At 44.6% G+C, this 27,527-nt stretch overlaps 1 protein-coding gene across 1 annotated transcript in view; it reads left to right on the top strand.

The window, feature by feature from the left end:
- The window catches only part of TMBIM4 (transmembrane BAX inhibitor motif containing 4), a 30,790-nt gene that overhangs the window by 968 nt on the left and 2,295 nt on the right, over positions 1-27,527 (top strand). The window contains exons 2-6 of the mRNA XM_068276764.1: positions 6,814-6,922; positions 7,843-7,948; positions 11,842-11,875; positions 12,725-12,842; positions 13,671-13,716. Coding sequence (XP_068132865.1) covers positions 6,814-6,922; positions 7,843-7,948; positions 11,842-11,875; positions 12,725-12,842; positions 13,671-13,716 — 413 coding nt within the window. The remainder of the gene's footprint in view (positions 1-6,813; positions 6,923-7,842; positions 7,949-11,841; positions 11,876-12,724; positions 12,843-13,670; positions 13,717-27,527) is intronic.

The raw sequence follows: 27,527 nt of genomic DNA on the forward strand, positions 1-27,527 counted from the left end.
AACAATGCCCCCTCTTGCTCAACCAATAACCCCCCCCCCCCCCCTCAGGGAACAATCCCCCCTCTTGCTCAACTAATAACCCCCCTGGAGGGAACAAACCCCCCTCTTGCTCAACTAATAACCCCCCCTGGAGGGAACAAACCCCCCTCTTGCTCAACTAATAACCCCCCTGGAGGGAACAATCCCCCCTCCTGCTCAACTAATAACCCCCCCTGGAGGGAACAATCCCCCCCCCCCTCTTGCTCAACTAATAACCCCCCCTGGAGTGAACAATCCCCCCCCTCTTGCTCAACTAATAACCCCCCCTGGAGGGAACAACCCCCCCCCCTCTTCCTCAACTAACCCCCCCCCCCCCCCAGGGAACAATCCCCCCTCTTGCTCAACTAATAACCCCCCCTGGAGGGAACAATCCCCCTTCTAGCTCAATGGGATCTGTGGTTGCAAAAAATTACAGGCGTGTTAACAGAGAGGAGTCACGCCTACACAGTCATACACTGTCCTCTATGGCAAGTTGCAAAATATGATGGGTAGCAAAATTTTTCACTACAGCGGCCTAAGGTCCTGGGGGGCAATTTTAGAATTTGGTAGTCTATGATATATGTATGTGTGGGCATTTTGTATGTATGTTGTTGGGCAGTATGATTTTTAGCAGCAGAAAGTGTACTGCAGTGTATTGCAGTGAGTGTCAGTTGGAATGGCAGTTGCCTATGGGTGTAAAGGTCCCCGTCCATCTAAAAATGCCCATTAACTGTACAATTTTTTTCACCAAATGCGATCTTTCGATGTGATTTTTACGATCGAATTGTACAGAAAATTTGCCATTTTTGAAGGCAATTGATAGTGAACCACTCTTTGGTTAATTGCTAAATAGGATAAAATTGATCAGAAAGTTGGATTTTATGATTGAATTTGAAGAAAGAATCGTTCAGTAAATGTGAACAATCGATTATTGCCTTCCGATTAGTTATGATCGTTCAAATCACAATGAAAGATGCATTTAGTGAAAAATTGTAACGATGATGGGCAATTCAACTAAGAAACAGTTCTCACTCTGAATCTGATCAGAGAGAGATTTGTTGGCTGTCCATACACCACAGGAAGATTCCTGATCGATTTCAGTATGATATCTCCCTGGAATTGGCTTTATGATGCTACCTGTACAGTTGTCCCCCTCCCCCAAATGTTAATGTGCTCCCCCCACCCTTCCCCCAGTGCTCATGCATTAAATCAACCCTGTTCCAGCTGCCACTACTGTCCAGCTGCTCCTGCATTCGCATCCCATGTGAGTGAGGTGCAGAAGGTGGATGGGCACTGCGGCAGGCGACAGCAGGCAGGTAAAGTATAAATGCATAGTCAGGGAGGCACGTCTTTCATTTGGTGAAAACCCCGGGGGACTCCATTGCGTTGTCGCTCATCCCTAAATATCACACATTGTTACCACAGCAATGTTTGATCAATACAGGTGTATGGCCACCTTTATAAAATCTCATTTGGACTATTGTAATATACTACTTTGTGGACTACCAACTAACAGACTGACACCCCTTTAATTTGTGCTGAACTCAGCAGCTCGAGTCATCTTTCTTCTCGCTCTTTTTCTGCTGCTCTTCTCTGTCAAGCTCTTCATTGGCTGCCAAGTAACTATAGGATCCATTTCAAACTCTTAACCCTAACCTACAAAGCTCTCCACAATCTCTCTCCCCTCTACGTCTCTTTACTAATTCCCAGATACCAACCCAACCGCAATCTCAGATCTGCGCACAACCTTCTTTTATTCTGTAGAATCACCTCCTTGCTTTCATGCATACAAGATTTATCACGAGCTTTACTCCTCCTTTGGAATCCCCTTCCACAAAACATCTGTCACTCTCCAACCTTTGAAATCTTTAAACGCTCCCTCAAAATTCACTTTCTCTGACAAGCATACACTCTAGCTTAGGCCATTCTCCCTTTGATACCCCATTCCTTTATATTGCAAGCTGACAAGGGCAGGGCTCTCCCAACCTTTTTTTGTCTTGGAATTTGCTATTCATTTTATGTCTTGCAATTTGTTATACATTTTATGAATTATGTTACTTTTGTCACTGTAACTGCCAATTCTATATTTTGTACCAGTGTCTATATTTGGTGTACATCATTGTCTGTATTATTATGTACCCCATGTTTGTTTCTAAGGGCCCTTTTCCACTAGAAAATCGCTAGAGCTTGTGCTAAACGCCAGCGATTGCGATCAGCAAGTCCCAAACTAAAAGCGGTAAAATGGTTAAAATCTATTTGCGGTAGTGGAAAATGCCTACCGCGATTCCTATGTTATTTAGCAGATCCTAGTGATTTATTTTTGCGATGCAGCATCACAAACGCTCCTAGTGGAAAAGGGCCCTTACTCTGTACAGTGCCACGGAATATGTTGGTGCTTTATAAATCATGTACTGTATATATAATGATATGATCATGGGCAGCACAGTGGCGTAGTGGTTAGCTCTCTCGCCTTGCAGCGCTGGGTCCCCGGTTCGAATCCCATCCAGTGCACTATCTGCAAGGAGTTTGTATGTTCTCCCTGTGTCTGCGTGGGTTACCTCTGGGCACTCCGGTTTCCTCCTACACCCCAAAAACATACAGATACGTGAATTAGCTCCCCCCTAAATTGGCCCTAGAATACAATACATTCACTACACAATGCAGACATATGACTATGGTAGGGATTAGATTGTGAGCTCCTTTGAGGGACAGTTAGGGACAAGACAATATATATACTGTACAGTGCTGCGTAAGATGTTGGCGCTATATAAATACATAATAATAATTACTGCTGGAGATATGATCGCAAGTTGTATTCTTTAGGCCAGTTCACATTAGCAAACGTGGATGGCTGTGCGTTCGGGACGCAACACATACGAATGCACGCCATCCGCATTTGAATGTGTTACGTGGCTGATCCCATTCACTGAAGTGAACGGGTCAGCCGAGAGTTTCTGCAAAAAATGCGCGCAGCATGCGTTCCCAGACCGCACTGGTCCGGAACGCATGCAGTGTGAGCATCAGACAGTGCAGTCTATGCTGTGCGTGTCTGCCTCCTGCACACATTCCCGAAACACGGATGGGAATGCCTGCAGTGTGAGCATCAGACAGTGCAGTCTATGCTGTGCGTGTCTGCCTCCTGCACACATTCCCGAAACACGGATGGGAATGCCTGCAGTGTGAGCATCAGACAGTGCAGTCTATGCTGTGCGTGTCTGCCTCCTGCACACATTCCCGAAACACGGATGGGAATGCCTGCAGTGTGAGCATCAGACAGTGCAGTCTATGCTGTGCGTGTCTGCCTCCTGCACACATTCCCGAAACACGGATGGGAATGCCTGCAGTGTGAGCATCAGACAGTGCAGTCTATGCTGTGCGTGTCTGCCTCCTGCACACATTCCCGAAACACGGATGGGAATGCCTGCAGTGTGAGCATCAGACAGTGCAGTCTATGCTGTGCGTGTCTGCCTCCTGCACACATTCCCAAAACACGGATGGGAATGCCTGCAGTGTGAGCATCAGACAGTGCAGTCTATGCTGTGCGTGTCTGCCTCCTGCACACATTCCCAAAACACGGATGGGAATGCCTGCAGTGTGAGCATCAGACAGTGCAGTCTATGCTGTGCGTGTCTGCCTCCTGCACACATTCCCGAAACACGGATGGGAATGCCTGCAGTGTGAGCATCAGACAGTGCAGTCTATGCTGTGCGTGTCTGCCTCCTGCACACATTCCCGAAACACGGATGGGAATGCCTGCAGTGTGAGCATCAGACAGTGCAGTCTATGCTGTGCGTGTCTGCCTCCTGCACACATTCCCAAAACACGGATGGGAATGCCTGCAGTGTGAGCATCAGACAGTGCAGTCTATGCTGTGCGTGTCTGCCTCCTGCACACATTCCCGAAACACGGATGGGAATGCCTGCAGTGTGAGCATCAGACAGTGCAGTCTATGCTGTGCGTGTCTGCCTCCTGCACACATTCCCGAAACACGGATGGGAATGCCTGCAGTGTGAGCATCAGACAGTGCAGTCTATGCTGTGCGTGTCTGCCTCCTGCACACATTCCCAAAACACGGATGGGAATGCCTGCAGTGTGAGCATCAGACAGTGCAGTCTATGCTGTGCGTGTCTGCCTCCTGCACACATTCCCGAAACACGGATGGGAATGCCTGCAGTGTGAGCATCAGACAGTGCAGTCTATGCTGTGCGTGTCTGCCTCCTGCACACATTCCCGAAACACGGATGGGAATGCCTGCAGTGTGAGCATCAGACAGTGCAGTCTATGCTGTGCGTGTCTGCCTCCTGCACACATTCCCAAAACACGGATGGGAATGCCTGCAGTGTGAGCATCAGACAGTGCAGTCTATGCTGTGCGTGTCTGCCTCCTGCACACATTCCCGAAACACGGATGGGAATGCCTGCAGTGTGAGCATCAGACAGTGCAGTCTATGCTGTGCGTGTCTGCCTCCTGCACACATTCCCGAAACACGGATGGGAATGCCTGCAGTGTGAGCATCAGACAGTGCAGTCTATGCTGTGCGTGTCTGCCTCCTGCACACATTCCCGAAACACGGATGGGAATGCCTGCAGTGTGAGCATCAGACAGTGCAGTCTATGCTGTGCGTGTCTGCCTCCTGCACACATTCCCGAAACACGGATGGGAATGCCTGCAGTGTGAGCATCAGACAGTGCAGTCTATGCTGTGCGTGTCTGCCTCCTGCACACATTCCCAAAACACGGATGGGAATGCCTGCAGTGTGAGCATCAGACAGTGCAGTCTATGCTGTGCGTGTCTGCCTCCTGCACACATTCCCAAAACACGGATGGGAATGCCTGCAGTGTGAACATCAGACAGTGCAGTCTATGCACTGTCTGATGTCGTGCGTGTCTGCCTGTTTTAAGTATCTGAGATGGGGACTTAAAGCGGGACTGAAGTAGCATTAAAAAAAAAAAAAAGAGTTCCACTTACCCGAGGCTTCTACCAGCCCCCTGCAGCCGACCTGTGCCTGTGCCGTCCTGGACTGATCCTCCGTCCCCCGCCGCGGCTCACTTTTCTTCACGCAGTGAAGCTGACTTCTAAGTCGACCTCCACTGCTCCCTGGACATCTGTATCCTCGTACATGTTCCTGTTGCCAGGAGCGTCCTGCGCAGTACGAGAAAATCTCTACTGCGCCTGCGCAGCACTAGACGGGTGCGTGAACGAGGATGCGTGTGGCCGGGGCCAAGCAGGTGCAGTGCACTCTAACTGCGTGAAGTGAAAGCGAGCCACAGCGGGGGACTGGAGCATTGGTGGGTGGCAGGCACAGGCCGGCTGGCAGAAGCCCCAGGTAAGTGAAACTCCTTTTTTTTTTTTCGTTTATTTCAGTTCCGCTTTAAAAATAAAATATACATACCTGAGGCTTCCTCCAGCCCTCTCCGGCCTGATCGCTCCCTCCTCGTCCTCAGTCACCGCTTGGTTCGTCTGAAACTGGCCCTGGTAAGTTGTCCAGTCGGCGCAGGTGCTGTCCGGCAGTGCATGCTCCCTCGCTGTGCTCCCAATGCCGGGAGCATCCTGCGCAATAGTATTGTGCAGGCACAACGCTCCTGGCAATGGGAGCATGCTGCCCTGGACCAGAGGACTTTTCAGGCCAATTGCTGAAGAATGAGAAGACGTAGGAGGGTGCTGATGAGGGAGCAATCAGACTGGAGAAAGCCCCAGGTACATATACTTTCTTTTTATTGCCCCATCCCAGGTTCCCCTTAAGTAGAAAATGTGGTTCAATAACATTCACACAGTCACAGCTACTAGCTTTATTCTGCTTCATGTAGTAAAAAACACTGCACATGTCACATACTTCTCCTACCCAATTGGGAAAAGAATACCGTAGTCATGTCCATTCAATATTTTGAGTAAATATCAGTTATCTACTTTTTATAACATTTAAGATTCAGTGTTTTCATTGAATGGTATGAGTTTGCCTTTAGGGCTTGTTCACACCTAGGGAGTTTTCTGTTTTGTTCTGGGTCAAATATTTCATTTCCTGACTTGCGTCAGGAGGTGGAAAAAGAAATCTCTCTGCTAAAGCGCTTTGAAAAGTGCTTTACACAAAATCTTAGCGTGCAGGTAAGCACCAGGAGGGGAAAAAAATGACTCTCAAAATCGCAAAACGAAGCCGTCAGTGATTCCGATTTTAGATGTGAACAAAGCCTTAAAGAACAACCGAGTTGAAACTTCAGAGTGTTCTTTTACTTACTTGGTGCTTCTCCCAGCCCTTGTAGTCCTGTAGGTCCCTCACTGTCCTCCCGGTCCTCATCTTAAAGCCGCTGATAAAGTGCGCAACCTAACTAAAGGGGCCCATACACTCAGCCGATTTTCCGGCCTACCGATCGATCCCGATCGATCGATTGCAAATCGGTTGGCCAATCGACCGATCGATGATCGATTTCGATGGATTTCCATCGAACTGGCAGGGTGGAAAATTTAGGTCGATCTGATGAGATTGCTTAGCAGTTTGCATTGGCCTTAATGGAAATCTGATGGCAAAAAAATGCCATCAGATCGAATTTCAATAGATTTCAAACTGAAATCTATTGGAATTCTATCCTGGTAAAAAATGTTCTAAAAACGCATCAGATAGATCATCAGATGCATTTCTTATCTATCTGCTGCCAATCTGACGAGTGTATGGGCACCTTAAGTCATGCACTACTGTGCCTATAGACTGTAAACCTTTGTAATATTTTGAATGGTGTAAATGTTAGTGTCTTCCCCCTTAAAATTCTTTCTTTCTCTAACTACATTTTATCCCACAAACAGGTTTCCTGCGGAAGGTCTACTCCATTTTGTCTGTGCAAGTTCTGCTGACCACCTTGACAGCTGCAGTCTTCCTCTATTTTGAATCTGTAAAGAACTTTGTTCATGAAAGGTAGGACATTTCCTTTTTAAATTTATAATATATACCGAAGTATAAGTTGCTCCCCCCCCCCAAAAAAAAGCCAAATGAGTGACCCAAAATATAAGCGAAACCTCAAATGTCTCCCCCTAGCCTTCCTCTGTGTATGTATGTGCTGCAGAGTGCCTCTCCCTGTGCATGATGAGTTTGATGCCCAGTGTATGCATGTTCAGCAGAGTGTATGTATGTGATGCAAAGTGTATGCATGCTCAGCATAGTGTATGTACTGTATGTGATGCCCAGTGTATGCATGTTCAGCAGAGTGTATGTATGTGATGCCAAGTGTATGCATGCTCAGCATAGTGTATGTACTGTATGTGATGCCCAGTGTATGCGTGTTCAGCAGAGTGTATGTGATGCCCAGTGTATGCGTGTTCAGCAGAGTGTATGTGATGCCCAGTGTATGCGTGTTCAGCAGAGTGTATGTGATGCCCAGTGTATGCATGCTCAGCAGAGTTTGTTTGTTATACCCAGTGTATGCATGCTCAGCAAAGTGTATATATGTGATGCCCAGTGTATGTATCTTCAGCAGGGTGTATGTAAGCGATGCACAATGAATGTATGTTCAGCAGAGCGTATGTATGTGATGCCAGGGAGGATTTTCATTGGTTTACGACTCAGTGAACCAATGACAATCTTCCCTGGTGCTCAGAGAGGATTCCAATTGGTCTTTTGCAAACCAGTGATAACCTGATGCTCCTGATGGGGCTTTGGGATACCGGCGTGAATTGGCAGTGGCAAAGAAGGAATGCAGCGTCAGGCACTGAGCGGTGGCAACGCAAAAATGGATCCAAAAAAGCAAAGTCAACAAACATTATCAGCTTGTTCTACTGTTAATATTAGAAATGTCTATTGACTTTTTTCCCCCATGTCTTGTCTCTTTTCTTTTCTAGCCCTGCTTTAGTTTTGGTTAGTGGTATTGGATCATTAGGTACCATCATTGCCCTGACCATCTATAGGCATCAGTATCCAGTCAACTTGTACCTGTTATTTGGATTTGTAAGCATTTTATTTTATTCCATATATGTCGTAATTAGATTGTTTTTAGTAAATTGAAAAGGCTACCTACTTCTAAATTTTTTTTGTTTGTTTGTTTTTTTAGATTTTTGTCAGAAGTTAATTAGCCAAAGGTTTGAGCCAATCAGAATTGTGCATTCCTCATCAACCCGCTAATATAAGTAGCAGCCAGGGCTGTGGCGACGGAGTCCGAGCAATTTTTTGGGTACCTGGAGTCAGTCTAAGGCCACATACACACATCAGACCATAGTCTTTTGAAAATGAAAGATCACAGACCAAATTTACTCCAATCCATGTAGTATGAGAGCCATACCTACACAGTCTATTCTATGGAGCTGAACTCCCCATCAGATAGAAATCTTTGCAAGATGCTCCACACACAGATGCTGTACAGACACAAAAGATCAGTATCTGCAAAAGATCTGTTCCTGCCAAAAATCCATTCCTGCAAATTGCAATGATAGTCTATGAGATCTGCAGATCATCATACACACATGATTTAACTGACATTCATCTGCAGATCAGATCCACCAGGATGGATTTTCAGATCTGCGGATGATTGCTTGATCTGAAGATGAATGTCAGTTAAATCATGTGTGTATGAGGATCTGCAGATCTCATAGACTTTCATTGCAATTTGCAGGAATGGATTTTTGGCAGGAACAGATCTTTTGCAGATACTGATCTTTTGTGTCTGTACAGCATCTGTGTGTGCAGCATCTTGCAAAGATTTTTTTCTGATGTGGAGTTCAGCTCCATAGAAAAGACTGTGTAGAGTATGGCTCTCATATTACATGAAGGGTGGTAAGATTGGTCTGTGATCTTTCATTTTCCAAAGACTATAGTCTGATGTGTGTATGAGCCTTAAGTCTTTGGTTTCATAAACTGAGGAGTCGGATGATGATTTTTTTTCTTTTCTTTTTTTTTTTTTTTTTTTGTACCAACTCCACAGCCCTGGTATGCATTAGACATCGGAGTAGAGGAGTCGGAGCAATTTTGGGTAGCTGAAGTCGGAGTGATACATTTTGTACCCACTCCACAGCCCTGGTAGCAGCGATGTGAAACTGGATAGACTAAACTAGAATTTGGTGGTAGGGGCTCCATCCAGACACTGAATACCTTGCTCCAAATCTGAAAATGAATCTATCAGATTTAATTCTTACTGTATTGTGTGCTCCCTTTTTGACAAAAATATAAGCAAAAGGAAAACATTTACTTTCACATTAATCTCCAGCCCCCTGTTCTTCCCTAGCTTGGCTGAAGCTTAATGGGAATTGTTAAGCTGAATAATGGTTGAAGGAACTGATAGGCTGCATACTATGCTCTCTGTGTAAATAAACTTTGTGTGTCTTGGCATATTTAGTCCTGCAACCATTATCACATGCAGTGTAGCTACGTGGCAAAGGTGATGTCGTTCAACTACTGTTTGTATTACACTAACTACAACTTAAATGTCAAGGCCAAATAAAGAGTCCTTGTCATGGGTATCACATTGTACCCTGTTTTTAAATTAACAGGTATCTTAAAGGGTTCTGATGAATGATGAGATTTATGATCTATGGTTTCGATTACAGAATATGCACAGATAAGCTGATGAGTGTGATGTGTGAACATAAAATAGTCTATACATCTGATTTAGGAAGTGTGGGCAAAAACGTTAGCTTTGGCAGATGTTCTATGATGTAATTGAAAATAAAGCACAAGGTTAAGCTAACTACTCACATTAGATAAATGATAGGGTGTGCAAACCACTATGGAGAGGGGAAAGGGAAGTGGAGCAGGAAGCCTTTTACTGCGTTAAAAGACTAATAAACCTAAAAACATAGCCATTTGCCACTTCTCCAATTGAGAACCCTAGCAGACGATGGATTGGCCTGTAAAGATATCAGATTGTTGCTCGGTGTGATAATAAACAGTCATTTTAGGTGAGGTCAGTCTAGTGCAAGGGTAGAGAACCTTTTGCTCTCCATCTGTTAAGGAACTACAAGTACCACAATGCATTGCTGGAGTCTGACAGCCACAGTCATGGTTAATAAAGACAAATGCATGCTGGGATTTATTTTATCACAGCTGGAGAGCCAAGGTTCCCTACCGCTGGTCTAGTGTCTCTACAAGGTTTAATTGGAAGCTCTGTAACATTTGTAGAGCTATAAAGACACTGTATAAGTTTGTGTTTAAAAATTTGCAGTTGTGTTTCCATTTGCAGCTAGCTATGATTGTCTAACATTTCCTAGACATTAAAATTTCACTCCCTTGCAACCATGGCAACATGATTCTGAGGGGAACATTTTGGATAACTACTCAATAACAATCGTTTCCTTTAAATTTGTGCTATGCAGCCTTACCATCTTACATTTAAAACTATTCCCCACTATTAGCCAGACTTTTCGGTATGGATTATGGTTGAGCAAAAAGTGCAAATATCCTGCAGTGGGTGAGAGAGAGGTATGCAGGGATTAAAGTGAACCTCCAGACTAAAAATCTACTCAGCAGGACTGAAAAGGCTTGGTGTTTCATTAAGTTTCACAGCATCAGAACTTTGTTTTTGTTACCCAGGTCTCATTTTAGCCGCACAGAAGAAAACTGCCCGGGCATTTTTCCCCTGATGCTGTGCAAAGCACGATGGGATTTCTGATGTTGTTCTCGTTCTGCTGTTTTTTAGTGCAATCCTTTTTTCAAATTTTTTTTATTTGAGATTTGAAGCTTAGCTGGCGCGGCTGGGATGGGTGATCAGGACACAGGACAGTTGGAACTGTGTCTCATGTTCCATGTCACCTCCTTTCAACCAAAAGGATGGCTGCCCCATAACAAAGATGGCTGCCCCTATGAAATCACAAACATTTGCCTGTTCTTTTAAAACAGGGTGGGTAAGAGATTATATCACCTATCTAATTAATTAACATAACTAATGTAACTTAATGACAGTATGTTTATTTAGGCTGAAGTTCCCCTTCAACTCACCTAGCTAGTGCCTGCATTCTATGCTGCATTCCATCTTCTTACACTTCTCCTTCTAAACTGGATAATCCTCTCTGGAGGCAGAAGTGTAGGGAGATGAAACTCAGAAAACAACAGATTGGAAATTGGTTGTAGCTAGATGAGTTAATCCTTGCATACCCTGCTCTTGCCTCCTGCACACTGCAGGTTATTCTCAGTCATCTCTAGAATGGAAGTCCATTCAAACCTGGAATATGGTCTGTTTGAGGAGAGCAGCATGTCTGTGGCCAGAGGGGTGGATTATCATACAGCAGAGACCTGCATAGTTAGGAACCTGCTGGAGTTTTTTTTATAGCCTCATTTCCTATACAACCAAGCTGCCAAAATCGTTCTTGTTTTTTAATTTAAAAAAAAAATAATAACAAAGCAGGTTTCCTATAAGCTTGACTATGGTCAAAATTCACTGTATACCATAAAAAAAAATATTTTGTGAATCCTGCAAAGCCAGGATTTTTTTTCTGGTTGCTTGAGAGTTCTGGATAACTGAGAGTCTACCATATAAATAATCATAAGCATTCTGTCAGTAGCTTGGACCACTTTTAGTGGCAATCCTGGCTCCCTGAGACTAGTATTAGGCTCTGTGTTCTTGCCTCTTAACCTTTGCTTGTGAGAGCTTAAACCTGGCCAGATCTAAGCACCAGCATCCTGATCCTAGCTACCAGCAGAATGGCAGGCTACATAACCATTGCACTACTGGCATTTACTGTTTAGGCAAGTAGCGTAGGCAGGGCAGTGCTGTACTCGCACACTTCCGTGTGATTTCTAATTTTGACTGAAGCTGGGCTTTATTGCTAAGGATATTTTCTATACCACACAATATTCTTATTACTAACTGGAAGCTCTTGAATTTACTGACACTATGTATATATTTTTTTCAGACCATTTTAGAAGCCATAACTGTTGCTACTGTAGGTAATTATCTCCTGTCTTTCTAATACTATACATGATGATCAAATATTTGTGATTATATCTGTATTTTTCAGCATATGAGGCGCTCTGGACTATAAAACACATAGGTTTAGAGGGCAAAAACCAGGGAAGAAGAAAGTATACTAAACCTGGTGTGCCGATGGTAAAGGATCGTCTTGGTAATGTTTCCTCCCCCCCCCCCCCCCCCCAAGTCTGGCGTTCCCTTCCGTCCCCCATGTGTCCCCTACTTTTCCCTTATGTGTCCCATCCTGCACCACATATGTCTCCATGCTTCCCATGTATAAATGTTAGCAGCAGCACGGCTAATGCAATCCATTGGTCAGAGACTTCTCTTCTACTTAACGAGACTTCTCCCTCCCATCCACAGAAGCTGGCACTAGGGGGAGCAGTGAAGGAGAGTAGAGGTCACTGGTCCCCCGCTGGAGTTGATTGATGAAGTGAGCTGTACTGTCGCTGGTTTACATTTGTTTAGAGGGAGTGGAGAAGGACACAAGGTGGTAGAAGAGGAGACACGGGGACAGTGCAGGGATTCCCTGTATTAGCATATAAGACAGACACAGCAACTTTTTCTCTCCAGTTTTGGGGGAGAAAAAGTGCGTCTTAAGGCGCGTACACACGCTGGACTTCTTCAAACTACGGTCGTCAGACCCACCTGTGGGGCAGTCGTTCTGATGACAGTTGCACGTGAGTACAGGCTGTTGTCAGACTGATAGTTTGAAAAAGTCCAGCGTGTCTACGCGCCTTTTATATGTTGAAAAATTTGGTATTTGTACTTTGCTTACTACCAATGTGTTCCTACTATGTATTAACTCATTTGTTTTAAATCTTTAGTAACCTTCTACGATGTTGCTGTGGTTCTACAAGCTTTTATACTGACCACTGCGGTATTCTTTGGCCTTACTGCTTTCACATTCCAAACCAAGAAGGACTTCAGCAAGTATGGGGCTGGGTAGGTTGTCAGACTATCTCAGCAATACAACGTGTGGTTTTGTGTACTGATAATATGTAGTCAACCCAAAGCACGAAAAGCTGGTTTTGCAACGTTCATGCTGGGAAGCATTCGTTTACAGAACTACATGCTGTCAACCATTAAAACATATCTACTATTAACTATATAGATGATGGCTTCTGTAATTATAATGAGCATGTATTCATACTAAACATGCTAAATAAAGGTAAAATGGCAAGCATTGTGACCAAATAGTACTTTGCTTATGTGGCCCTCAAGGCTAGGGTTGGTTAGAACAATGCTACAATGTACAGTGATACTCAGTTTTGTAATAAAGGTATATTTTTATGCATTATGTAATTTTTTTTCTAGTACTGCAATGATAATAAAACCATATCTAAAAGGTAAATGGGGGAATAAAAGGTGTATAGAAAGCGTAATTTGTTGCCTTATATACAGAAGGTGTAGTTTCAAAAGTGGTGCTATAAGATGGAGCTAAATGGATTTTTTAAGTAAATCCCCTTCCCCTTTAAGGATTTTCTAGTGGTCTAGTGGTACCAGCCGCTTCCTCTTTTAGGGTCCCCTGGTAGTTTAGTAGCACCCCTCCCCTTTTAGGGTCCCCTGATAAATTGTGGATCGCCTTCCCCATTAAGCATTCCCTAGTAGTCTAGTTGTGCCACCTTCCCTTTTAGAGGACCCTTAGTGGCATAATACTGTCTCCCCCCCCCCCCCCCCCCCCTTTCCCTTCCAGAGATCAAAGCAGGAAACATTTGTGTAAGGATACATTTTCAAAATCTACTTTTTTTTTTTTCTTCTTGCTTTTTACAGGCTTTTTGCAGGCTTGTGGATCTTAATCCTTGCTGGATTTCTCAGGGTAAGTTGTTTTTGTTTTGTTTTTTGTTTTTGTTATCTTAATCTGGACGCAACAAATAACAAACTTTTTTATAGCAGAAATTTCACCTGTCCACGGTGAATTAAAGGACCACTGTCACGTAAATCTTAAAATGTAAAATATATGTAAACATCTAAAGATAAGTACGTTTCTTCCAGACTAAAATGAGCTGTAATTACTTTTCTCCTATGTTGCTGTCGCTTACAGTAAGTAGTAGAAATCTGACAGAACTGACAGGTTTTGGACTAGCCCATCTCCTCATGGGGGATTCTCCAGAGTTTTCTTTATTTTCAAAAGCACTTAGTGAATGGCAGTTGTGCTGTCCAAATGCTAAAAAAGTTTGCAGCGAGCACAGAAGCTGGTCAGAATCTTTGTATAAACCTTTTTTCAAGGAGTGTCTTTATAAAGAATAAAGGCCATGCTGAGAATTCCATATGAAGAGATAGACTAGCCCAAAACCTGTTGGTAATGTCAGATTTCTACCGCTTACTGTAAGTGACTGCAACATATGAGAAAAGTTATTTATGGCTCATTTTAATCTGGAAGAAACATGCTTTTTATTTGTATGTTTACATATATTTTAACAATGTGCCCGATCCAAACTCTGCGTTCTGCGGCACACGGATCGGTATACAATCTGTGTTTTTCTAAGTGGAAGTGGGTCCTATTTTTAACATGGGCTCTGCTTCCTGTGTTTTCGAGGAGCTTTAAAAATGTATCTCGCGGAACCGACCCTATCACTTGTCAAAGTTATTCAGCTTGCCAGTTTTTCCTGTTACTAACACAGCACACCTTTACCTGAACTGACCACTCACTTTCTACTTAATACATCACCCTCTTGGTGCCGTTTGTAATGAGATAATAATTTAAATCCATTTTCAGATAAAGTTAATAATAATATTGGTGTGTGAGATATGTGTATGTATACATATATTTCTGCACACACTACCTTGCTTTTAACAACAATATTGGCATGCAGGTATGACAAATTTTTCTAATCTTACTAACGGAATGACCAAAAGTTATGGTACTTTCCAGCGATATTGTTTATGAATTTACAGGAATTTATTTTCAGTTGGCCTCCACCTTTCCTATTAACTGCATACGAAGTCTTATTTTTTTAAACGTTTTTGAAATAAGAAAGGTATTCGTTATCTTAACGTCTTCCCCTCTGCGGGTTATTTTCCCCTTAAAAACCAGAGCCATTTTCACATTTCACGCTCTTCCCATTCATTCGGCTGTAACTTTTTTTTTTTTTTTTCGCTACTTTTCACACAACTTAGTAATTTTTTTTTGGGCCAAATTAGGTCTTTTGTGGGTGGTATTTATTTGTGTAATTAATTACATTGCATTTTAAAATTAAAAAAATACACAATTTCTCCATTTTCATCCGCTAACGTTTTAAAATAAACAATGCTACTGTAGATATAACACACATATTGTAATTGCCCATTTTGTCCTTGCTATCAACATTTAAATTATGTCCCTGGTACAATGTATGGTGACAGTATATTATTTAGAAATAAAGGTGTGTTTTTTTTCTCATTGTACTCTATCAATAATTACATGCCTAATTTGCAAAAATAACAGTAAAAGTATACTGTCATAGCATACAATTTCGCGCCGTATAAGACGCTCCGGAATATAAGACGCACCCAGGTTTAGAGGGCAAAAACCAGAGAAAAAATAAATATACTAAACCTGGTGCGTCCATATTCCAGGAGCGTCTTGTACATGTTATCCCTCAAATGGTGTCCTCATGTCTCCAACATTGTTTCCCATGTCTGCCCTGTGTCCTCCTGTGTCCGATTGTCTCCCCATGTGTCATCTGTGTCCCTCATACATGCCCCATGTGTCACCCGTGCCTGCCCTATGTGTCCCTCATGCAAGCTCTGTGTCCCCCATACCTGCCCCATGTGTCCTCTGTGGAAACCCTGCGTGCCCCATGTGTCCTCTGTGTGTCCCTCATGCCTGCCCGATGTGCCTGTGTCCCCTTGTGTCCTCTGTGTCACCTATGAATGCCTCGTGTCCCTCATGCCTGCCATATGCGCGTGTGTTTCCCCGTGTGCGTGTCAACTGTGGCTGCAAGTGACGTGTGCCTCTGCCCTCTCCAGATGCCTGTTAAGTGTTTGGCTGCGTGTCCCCCGCGAGTGTATACTATGCCCGCTCCCGCCGTGTGCCTCATCTCCCTCCCTCATGTGGTTGCTTGCCCCCCCGGGTGTTAATCTGCAACGGGCTTACCTCTCTGCCATGCCCGCGAGGATTGGAGACTTCCTTCACAGCCGCGCATCTCGCTCTAGTGATCGGCATGTGATAATGACGCAATCATCACATGCCGATCACTAGAGCGAGATGCGCGGCTGTGAAGGAAGTCTCCAATCCTCGCGGGCATGGCGGAGAGGTAAGCCCGCTGCAGATTAACACCCGGGGGGGCCAGCAACCACATGGGGGAGGGAGATAAGGCACACGGCAGGAGCGGGCATAGTATACACGCGGGGGACACGCAGCCAAACACTTAACAGGCATCGGGAGAGGGCAGAGGCACACGTCACTTGCAGCCACAGTTTACACGCACAGGCAGGGAATTCCCGACGTGGCGGTGGGTCGCGGTCCGTATCAGCGGGCGTTTATATGTCGGGGATTCCCTGCCTTTGCCGTATAAGACGCAGGGACTTTTTTCCCCTATTTTTTGGGGAGAAAAAGTGTGTCTTATACGGCAACAAATACGGTACATATTTACAATGCTGAGACCCCAAGGTAACAAGTTTATGTATTCTCTTTTAAATTCTGTTACTTTGTTTTCTTTTTACACATTTTTTTTTCTTTTGGTACAGAATACATGAAAATAACAATTTTATTGCTTTTGGTTCAGTTTGTCACTACTGTAGAAAGATTTCACAAAACATAGGCCTCAACACTAAAATACCCTAAAATCTATTCTACAACTTATCGCGGTTAAAATAATACCACATAGGTCTCAGTTGATAGCTAACTGGGCATTTAGCAAGCCATTCTCTCTGAAGTGTGCATGTGGCTTTCTACAGGTCAAATCTTTGGCAATTTTTTTTTTTTTTGGCAGTTAAAAGGTTAAAGCCTATCTCCAGGCAAGAACTAAAATCTTTCAGCAGATAGTATAATTATAGATAATTAATCATTTGAATGTGCTGTAGTTTGATAAGCCCCGTCTACACGGGGAGATGTTGTGGCGATCCGGCGGCTCGATTAGCTGCCGGATCGCCTCTTCCGCGTCACTGCTCGCCGCGCGTGCGCCGCATTCGATTTCCCCCGCTCGTCCCCGCCGATGCCGCTTATCTTCCGCTCGATTCCCTGCCATTGTCCCCTCGCGGGGAGCGAGCAGGGAATCGGCGGAAGCAAGATCCGTCCTGTCGGATCTTATCAATCGAGCCGCATCAGCGGCTCGATTGATAAGGAGCATCGCGGCCGCATCTACGCGTGTAGATGCGGCTTAATACAACAGTGAAAGATTTACAATCTATTCACCTTAGTACTTATCTGATCAGCAAGTGCTGTCACGGTGACTCAGGGCACAGACTGCAGGCCACCAGTCAGGCTAATTAGGAAAGGGGAGAGGGAGTAGCAATGAGAGGACAGAAACTATCACTGCTCTCCTTGCATAATGTGTACTGAAGGGAGTGCAGCCAGTAGATCAGGAAAGCACACCTTCTACATTCATATAAGCTTTCATAAGGGTTTAGGCCAGGCATGGGCAAACTTGGCCCTCCAGCTGTTGAGGAACTACAAGTCCCTTTTGTTTTCTTTTTTTTTTTTTTTTTTTATATTATGTAGCTAGCACTGCGGTGTCCCTCCCTGCCCTCCGATCGCTGCCGGCGCAAAGACCCGTCTGGAAATCCCGTTCTGAACGGGATTTCCTGGAGGGCTTCCCCCGTCGCCATGGCGCCTAACGTTGTGACGTCATCGACGTTGTGACGTCACAGGGAGTCCCGATCCACCCTTCAGCGCTGCCTGGCACTGATTGGCCAGGCAGCGCACGGGGTCTCGGGGGGGGGGGGGGCTGTATCGCAACAGATCGGTGGCGGCAGCGATCAGGTAGGACACACAGCAAGCAAAGTGCTTGCTGCGTGTTAAAAAAAAAAAATATTCAAATCGGCCCCGCGGTGCCTGATCGGTGACCTCCGGCGTCTCTGGACGAGCCTAGCTCGTCCAGGACGCCAGGGAGGTTAAACTGTAATTGATCATATATAAAAAGCCTGAATAAGCATTTTTAGTTACCGTATATACTCGCATACAAGCCGAATTTTTGACCCCCAAAATGGGGGTCAAAAGTTGGGGGGTCGGCTTGTATGCGAGTCTTCCCTGGTGGTCTAGTGGTGGGTGGGTGGGTGGGTGGTCCGCGCCCCGCTCCCCGCTCCCCCCCGGCCGCCGCTGCTAATACCTGTTTAGGCAGCGGCCGCTTCCTAATCCGCGTTCCTCTTCTTAAGTGTCTTCTCAGAGTATCACAGCAGCGCGCCCGGCGCTGCTGCTGTGACGATGCAGGGGGCAGGAAAGAGCGGTTCCCTTGGCAACGGCGATACAGATCGCCGCTATAGGGAGCCGCGCTCTTTCCTGCACTCTACATCGTCACAGCAGCAGCGCCGGGCGCGCTGCTGTGATACTCTGAGAAGAAACTTAAGAAGAGGAACGCGGATTAGGAAGCGGCCGCTTCCTAAACAGGTAATAGCAGCAGCGGGGGGCGGGGGGGCGGAGCACTACCTACCTATGCTGGGCACTAAACTGGGCACTATACTGGCTAAACTGGGCACTATACTGGCTAAACTGGGCACTATACTGGCTAAACTGGGCACTATACTAGCTAAACTGGGCACTATACTGGCTAAACTGGGCACTATACTGGCTAAACTGGGCACTATACTAGCTAAACTGGGCACTATACTGGCTAAACTGGGCACTTTACTAGCTAAACTGGGCACTATACTGGCTAAACTGGGCACTATACTAGCTAAACTGGGCACTATACTGGCTAAACTGGGCACTTTACTAGCTAAACTGGGCACTATACTGGCTAAACTGGGCACTTTACTAGCTAAACTGGGCACTATACTAGCTAAACTGGGCACTATACTGGCTAAACTGGGCACTATACTGGCTAAACTTGGCACTATACTAACTAAACTGGGCACTTTACTAGCCATACTGGGGCACTATACTAGCTAAACTGGGCACTATACTAGCTAAACTGAGGCACTACCTACCCATACTGGGCGCTATACTGGCTATACTGGGCACTATACTGGCAATACTGGGCACTTTACTAGCTATACTGGACACTACCTACCTATACTGGGCACTATACTAGCTATACTGGGACACACTGGGGGGCTGCACCAATCCAGCATTTCCTACCCCCGGCTTATATGGGGGTCAATCATTTTTCCCTGTTTTTTCAGGGAAAAGTTGGGGGGTCGGCTTATATGCGGGTCGGCTTATATGCGAGTATATACGGTAATTAAAAGCATAAAAGAATGTACTCTGCAAATTTCTGCTTTCATAAAGAGGTACATTATACTTTTGATATAAACTAATGGGTTTGATATAAACTAATTGTTTATATCAGTTTCTATATAAGACCCTTTGATATTACACATATATTTTTATTAGTGTACTTCCCAGTATATTGCCAAGATTATTTTCCTTTGTTATAATCTGCTTTAAAGCTCAACTAAGTCCAAAATTGACCAAGACAAAAATTTTAAAGTGGACCTGAACTCAGAACTCTGCTCTAAAAGATACACAGCATAATAACCTTTTAAACAAAAAAAAACATGCGTTTGTTACAGCTGATGCAAATCCCAAAAAATACATGTGCACAGTTTCTACTTCCTTATTCATGGAAGCAGACATATTGTTTACAGCCTATACTTTCAAATTGGCTTATCTGCCATCTCTGTCATAGGCAGTCATGTGACACGAGAGGATCAAATTGCAACTAGTGATTAGACACAAATTAGGGGGGATTAAACAGGCTAAACTCTCTAAATACATACAGGGTGCATTTCTCTCTGTTTTCCTTCTGTCGTGTGCAAGAGTTCAGGTCCACTTTAAAGCTGTTATGATTAGTGTTGCTGTTTTCATTCTGCAAAACCGATTTGAAACTCCTGAAGTCATCTGACGACTGCTCTTCAGCACTGAGCGAGCGGACCGGGTCCGGAGAAATTCCCTGTCTGTGTGACATGTTGTGATTCATGACGTGACTCCGCAGCTTCCTTCTTCCGGTTCAAATACTAGTTATGATGACTAGTGTAAATTGTGAGAGGGATGTGGAGACTGCCATATTTATTTCCTCTCAAATAATACCAGTTGCCTGTCAGTCCTGCTGATCTCTTTGGCTTCAGTATAGTCTGTATCACACACCTGAAACAAGCATGCAGCTAGGGCAGTGCACTTCTACTGATCAAGGGGTTATCCCCGAAACAGTGCTGTTGGAGATTATGGGTGCTGTTAGGATCACACTTTACCTTTTGGTTAATTAGCTTTTTCTCTGTTTTTGGACATTTACTACCCATTCCTTGCTGACCCGAATATTGAGGGACAACTGAAGGCGGCTTGTTTAGCCAATGCTAAACACTTTTTTCTGAACGTAAAAGGGCCACGGAATCGGTTACCGCCATTTCGATGTCACGTTCTGGGCTCCTGGGGAAACACGGAAATGCTGAACCACGCCAACACTGGATGCTACATGTAGCGTTAAAGACGAGACAACAGTATTTCCTGCAACATTTACACGAACAACGCAAAAAGCTTTAACCGTCACTTAAAAACTTCTTCCATTCATTGCAATAAAACTGCGATTAATCCCTTTCAAATTATGTTTGTGTCACCCATTGAAAACGCTGAATTTACAGTCCATCTGAACCAGCCCTTAGGACCTGAAAAACATTTAAAATCGCTAAGCTCAATCACAAATTCTATGTGTCTTTATCAAATTTCTACTTTTAGTGTGTTTGGGATTTTCATTTTTTGTACCCGAGTTTCCAATGTAAATTTGCTGAGGCCATCTTCCTTGAAGTAGGTATCGCAATTACATGGTGTTGTGATCGCAGTACCTTTAGCTTCCAGTACTGTGATTTTGCCAAAATCGGGTATACAAGTGCAACTGCAACAAAAATCATGCTGGCCGGCGATTGCATTTTAGGGCGGAAAAAAAAATCGCACTAGTGGAAAACCAACGCTGAAATTCACATGTTGATGGCAGTACAGTTGCGATCAGGAGAAGGCTGTGCTACGCTTTTTGAAGTCTCTCTGCTAAACTGTCAGACTTATTTAGATGCCATGAGTCAGACAGCTGACTAAAGAGGTGGTTTCAACGCACGGTGCCTACCATTGGGCACCGAAACCAGGTGCCCCATAGCAGCAATGTTATGCTGCGCAGGGTACCTAAGAGTGATTCTTAGCTCCGGTGATCGCTGGACCTCAAAATACACCTCCCTCCGAGTTGCAATGTCTGAGGGGGAATAGTATTTGTCATTCGCTCTCCCGGCGCCCAACTCACTGAAGGCGTACTAACACGTACGCCTAAAGAGTGATTTTGAAGGTTGTTAAACTTTTCCCCACAATCCTTCAGGGCAAAGGTGAGACGTAGCTCCTCCCAGGAACAGGAACAGACAGCACTTCCCCTATAAAAAAGTCACATGGTTAGTCCACCCTCAGTGCTGTTTGTTCCTGCGTCCAGGCAGGTCGGCATCTCCCCTTTGGGTGAAGCCTGTGTGCTGGGCTGCAGGTGGATCTCTCTGGGTGGCTGAGACTGTGGTACTGAGGCAGTCTGGCCATGCGCCCCAGGCTGGAGCTTTCCTGGGGTTTGCCTACCTTTCTCTCCCGCTTCCAGGGAGAGCAAGAGTGGAAGGCGTGGGTTCCCCTTGGCGGCCTTGCGGCGGAGTGAGCAGGACGGAGGTAAGCCGGCGGCCATGTGCAGCGTGGAGCGCATTGCGGCCATTAGGACGCTTGGCCGCGTCCGGATGCGTACTTTCCGGCGGGTATGCCGAAAGTAACAATTTGTAGTGCCGGCTCATTACTCTCTCTGCAGCTTCCGGGCCGCCACTCATCCATTCGCGGCAGGCCAGATATGTTTCAAGGGGAAGCTGCGCGGGCCTGTAGCACTGTTGCTCAGAGAGAGTATGTCCTGCGCTGGATGTGTCAGCTGGAAGCATGTCAGACGCTGAGAGGATTGAGAGCAACCAGGCCGCCCAAAAGGTGAGATAATGGTTTCTCTTTCTGGGCTGATTGTGCTATATGTGTGAGCAGAGTTACATGCCTTGTTGTGTTGTTGTTTATGCCAATACTAAGGCTTCTGCTAAATCTGCTGCTGCTGCAGATAAGCATAGGCATCCTCCTAGTGATAAAACATGCCCTTTGTGCAATTTTTATGTTGCCCTATGCAAAAACTCTGTCAGTTGTGCATACAGAGGCTTGTAGGGGAGGAGCCGGGTCACTCTGTTCAGGATACATTGAATCCTTTAGAGAGGTGATTAATGCTTCATTGGAATCAATTAAGTCCTCATTATTGAATGCTAATCCATCCACTTCTCAGGTTGCTGTATCTGGAGTATCTGTGACTGAAGTTGATAGTTTCAGACACTAGAGAAATAGAATCTGAATCTGTTTCAAAGTTTAAATTCTGTATTGAGGATGTGGTAGCTGTTTTGTTTATTCATAATCAATTATACAAAGCTGAAGGATCCACTTAATTAAAAGGTGGATGTTTATTTGAAAAGGTCTTGGGAGGCTAGTGCGGCTATGTTTAGGCCGGCTTTTACCTCTACATGTGTGGCCACAACTTTGGAGCTGTGGATTAATCAGCTCAAAGCTAACATACTGGCTGGTGCACCTGTTTTGCAATTGTTTAATTCTATTGCTATTTTCATTTAAACTGCTGCATATTTATCAGATGCTTCTGCTGAAGCAATTAGGTTTACTGCCAGGTCCATTGCTCTGTTTCTATTAGAGCCTTGTGGCTTAAAATATGGGATGGTAATATCTCATCCAAAAACAGGCTGTGTGGTGTCCCTTTTTCAGGTGAATTGTTGTTTGGTCCAGAACTGGATTCAGCTTTGGAAAAAACATTGAATAAAAATAAAAGTTTTGCTTAAGAAACAGAAGACTGGTAGCAATATTTTTCGTAAGCCAAGGAGTGATCAAAAGGATGCCTCTAAGGATCAAAGTAAAGGCAGGAGGTGGACTTTTGACAAGTCCAGGAAAGGGGGCTTTAAGTCTAAAGCTCTAGAGTCCCAGTCAGAATCCCAATGACTCGTGTCAGGCGGTGGGGGGAAGGCTAAGATACTTTCTCTTAGGTGGGCAAAAGTGTCAAAAAATCCATTTATTCGCCAGACAATAATGTTTGGTTTCCAAATAGTTTGCCCTTCCTCCACCATCAAGATTTGTGATCTCAAAGGCCCTAAGAGATCCCACTCTGGTTCCAGAGATTTTGAGCATATTGCAGAACATGCTAAGACAGAATTATTATTATTATTGATTTATAAAGCGCCAACATATTCCGTGGAGCTGTACAAGGTAATGGAATTCATCCTGTGCCTGATTCTGCACCTAACAAACCTGAGTCGGTTTATGAAAAATTTTCGGATGGAATCAGTAAGGGAGTTATTGTTTCCAGAGGCCTTTATGGCATCTCTGGATCTAAGAGATGCATATTGGCATATGCCGATTCACCAAAAATCACAAAAATTCTTAAGTTTTGCAGTGAGAATAAATGGGATGGTAGAACACTACCAGTTTGTTTGCCTCCTGTTTGGGATCACTTCTGCCCCAAGAATGTTCACAAAAATTCTGGGAGAAGCATTAATTCCGTTAAGGGAACAATCGATTTTAATCATTCCGTATTTAGACGACTTGCTTATTCTAGGAAGTTCAGCAAAACAGCTGAAAATCCATTTGAATCTGGTATCGGAACATCTCCGATCCCTAGGTTGGATCATCAACCTGGAGAAGTCCTCTCTAATTCCAAGTCAGAGAACTCAGTTTCTTGGCATGCTAGTGGATTCAGTAAAACAGATGATTTTCCTTCCTCCCAAGAAGATTCTGAAGATAAGTTTGGCAGTGAAATCATTACAAGGGGAAGACAAAGTTTCCCTAAGAACGATTTTGTCGGTGTTTGGGTTAATGTCATCCACGATGGTGGCAGTTCCCTGGGCATTAGTGCATATCAGGAAGATACAGAGGTTCCTCCTAGAAAATTGGGACGGTCGTCCACAAACATTAGATTTCAAAGTCAAAATCCCTCAAACTGTGTGTCTCTGCAACGGTGGTTGGAGGAATCCTACCTTATGAAGGGCAGGCCTTGGAAGGGGCCTGTAGACAACGTAATAACTACGGATACAAGCGCCTGGGGCTGAGGAGCTCATATAGCTCACAGAGCCTTTCAGGGGAAATGGACAAAATCAGTCTCAAAGGTTATCCAATTGAAAGGAATTAACAGTAGTAAGGCTGGCTTTATTTCAGGTGCAATCGATACTGTTGCAGTCCAATGTTCTGATCCAGTCGAACAACGTTACGGCAGTAGCGTTTATCAACAAACAGAGGCACGCGATTCCTGTTGTTGCAGGAGGAAGCGGAGGACATCTTGTCTTGGGCAGAAAAGAATGTGTCATCCTTGAGAGCTGTTCATCTCAAGGGAACACTCAATATACATGCAGACAAACTGAACAGAAGCAGGATTCTGTCATCAGAATGGTCTCTAAACAAGGAGGTGTTTTCGCAGACATCATAAAACGATGGGGAACACCGTCAATCGATCTGTTTGCAACAGAAGACAATACCCAGATTCAGACTTTTTTCTCTCTCAATCCAAGAGATCAAAGCAGGGGGGTGAATGCATTCATTCAAGAGTAGAACTTTCCACTTCTGTATGCATTTCCTCCTCTCAATTTGATTCCCGCGGTCATCAGCAAATGGAGAGGTTGTCAAAATTGGATGATTTTGATAGCACCTTGGTGACCGAGAAGGAGCTGGTTTTCAGCTCTCAGGTTAGCATCAGAAGACCCTTGGAGACTTCCTTGCAGGCCGGATCTACTGCTACAAGGGAACCTGTGGCATCCGCATCCAGGAAAATTGAATCTGTTAGTCTGGATCTTAAATTAGCCTTACTCAAAAAGTTGGGAGTATCTGAGAAGGCAGCCTCTACATTTGTTACTAGCTGTAAGGAAGTTACTAGGAAGATCTATCTGAAATACTGGAAGACTTTCCATCTTTGGTTATCTGGCTCTAAGTTTGATAGCTTGTCAGTCCCAGCAGTCCTGGTTTCTCCAGGACGGTTGGGATAAAAATATTTGTGAGTACGCTTAAGGTGCAGATTGCTACCTTATCTGCTTTTTCAGGTATCCCCTTGTCTTCCTCTCCAATACTGAGATTTCGGAAGGCTCTATCTAGGAAACTGCCAGTTTACAAGCCATACGTTTCTCCTTGGGATTTATCGTTAGTATTAGAGGGGCTGTCCAAAGGTCCTTTTGAGCCGCTAGGGGACAGTTCTTTTAAATTTCTTACATTAAAGACGGTATTTTTAGTAGCCATCACTACAGCCAGAAGGGTTAGTGAGCTACAGGCCTTGTCTATGAAAAGTCCTTATTTTCAGGATAGGTTAGTATTACAGACGGATCCAAAGTTTTGTCCAAAAGTTATGTCTAGGTTTCACAGGTCGCAGGATATTATTTTGCCTACCCTCTGTGAATCCAAGTTGTGGAAAAGAGAGGATTTTTCACTCATTAGATGTAAGAAGATGTGTTCTGGAATACTTGAACAGAGCTGCAGATGTCTGGAAGACCGATTCCTTATCTGTTTTATTTCAGGGAAAACTGTAGGTCAGATAGCTTCTAAATATACTATAGCTAATTGGATTAGGTTAGCTATTATAGAAGCTTTCAGAGTTATGGGAAGTGAGGCTCCGGCTTCATTTAAAGCTCACTTTTCTAGAGCTATGGCAGCTTCTTGGGCTAATAATGAAGGGGCTTCGCCTGAGCAAATATGTAAGGCAGCAACGTGGCCAAGCTTTTCTACGTTCATCTGTCATTACCGAATTGATGCAATGTCTGCACACGACCAAGCGTTTGGTAGAAACGTTCTCCAAGCATTGGTCCCACCCTGAGGTTGTATTACTTGTTAATCGTCTCACCTTTGCCCTGAAGGATTGTGGGGAAAAAGCAGAGTTAGTACCTGCTAACGATGTTTTCAACAATCCTTCAGGGCAACGATCCCACCCGGGTGTTAATTGTCTGTGTCTGATAGTTGCACGGTTATGGGTAGTGGAATGTTAACCTGTCGGGTACTTGGCTAAACGCACTGAGGGTGGACTAACCATGTGACTTTTTTATAGGGGAAGTGCTGTCTGTTCCTGTTCCTGGGAGGAGCTACGTCTCACCTTTGCCCTGAAGGATTGTTGAAAACATCGTTAGCAGGTACTAACTCTGCTTTTTTACATTTACAGTTACAGATGTTACTGTTATCCAGTGCCCAGGGCCGGGCCGAGGCATAGGCTGGAGAGGCTCCAGCCTCAGGGCGCAGTGTAGGAGGGGGCGCAGAATTCATTCAGCTGTCATTCCTAATTGTGTTTGAAGCAGAAAGAAATAAGAAAAGGGGATACATAGCAGTGACTGCAAGCCAGATAACTAGATATTAAGGTGTTGGGGAGGTTGTGGGCCCTGTGGCACCTCTTAGTCTAATAGCAATCAGTGTGTGATGGCTGGGGTGGCAGGGATGGAGGGGCGCACTTTGGTGTCTCAGCCTTGGGTGCTGGAGGACCTTGTCCCGGCTCTGCCAGTGCCTAATCCAATAGCTCTTCACAGAGTTCTCCTGTAAAGGCCCACTAAGCCCAAATTTCCCTCCAGTAACCTTGTATACTAAAGCAGGTGTTAACTAGTAAAGATCATTCTTACTGCTATAGAATATCATAATGCAGAGCTGTCGAGCGTTTAGCTGGGCTTTAATTAAACAAACCTAATCCAATTGTTATTTTCTACTGCTTCATCATAGGCTTGTAAAAATCTGGTAGGTGTACTTAATGCTGATCTGCAGAGCTGAAATATACTGTACGTGAAATGACTTGCAGTGCATGCCTGCTAGACTGGTTATATGGGTCTACATTTCTTATGCAGAGAGCACAACCAGCAACCATATTTTTCCTGTGGGCACTCCAGTAAACCTAGACAGAGTAGGATGTGCTGACTGCTCTCTGCAGACCAGTGGCTCAGTGATGAATCATAACTCCTAACTCTGATCTCTCATCCTGTAAAGAAGCTCAGTCTGTAGGCTTCTTTACATTATATTATTGGAGAATGAATTAGAATTGTGTTTTAACATTTTATTTTAATGTCTTTAGTACTAAAATCGCATTTAAAAACAAAAACTAATGGAAGCCCCAGCATGATGTCATCGCTTGAACTTCAGGGGGCTGCTTAAAGTATAAAGAAGGATGTGGGGGCGGAAGGGCCTTTCTTATTTTTAAAGGGAGACAAATTAGTGTAGAGGCTTTAAAGGAAACCTGATATGATTAATAAGAAAAAAAAAAGTTATACATACCTGGGGCTTTCTCCAGCCCCCTTCAGGCCAATTGCAACCTTGCTGTCTTCCAAGGCTGCCTCGATCCTCTTCTAGGTGGTCCAGTAAGTCCACCAGTTGCCGTGTAGTGTGCATGCCAAGCCACAGTACTACTGATGCACAGAACACTCCTGGTGTGCAGCCGGACTGTGCATGCGCCCACTCACCCCAACTGGTGCATTTACGAGGCAGCCCCAGAGGACGGCGAGGAAGCAATC

This window comes from Hyperolius riggenbachi, chromosome 3 (genome assembly GCF_040937935.1).
Source record: "Hyperolius riggenbachi isolate aHypRig1 chromosome 3, aHypRig1.pri, whole genome shotgun sequence".
NCBI lineage: Eukaryota > Metazoa > Chordata > Amphibia > Anura > Hyperoliidae > Hyperolius > Hyperolius riggenbachi.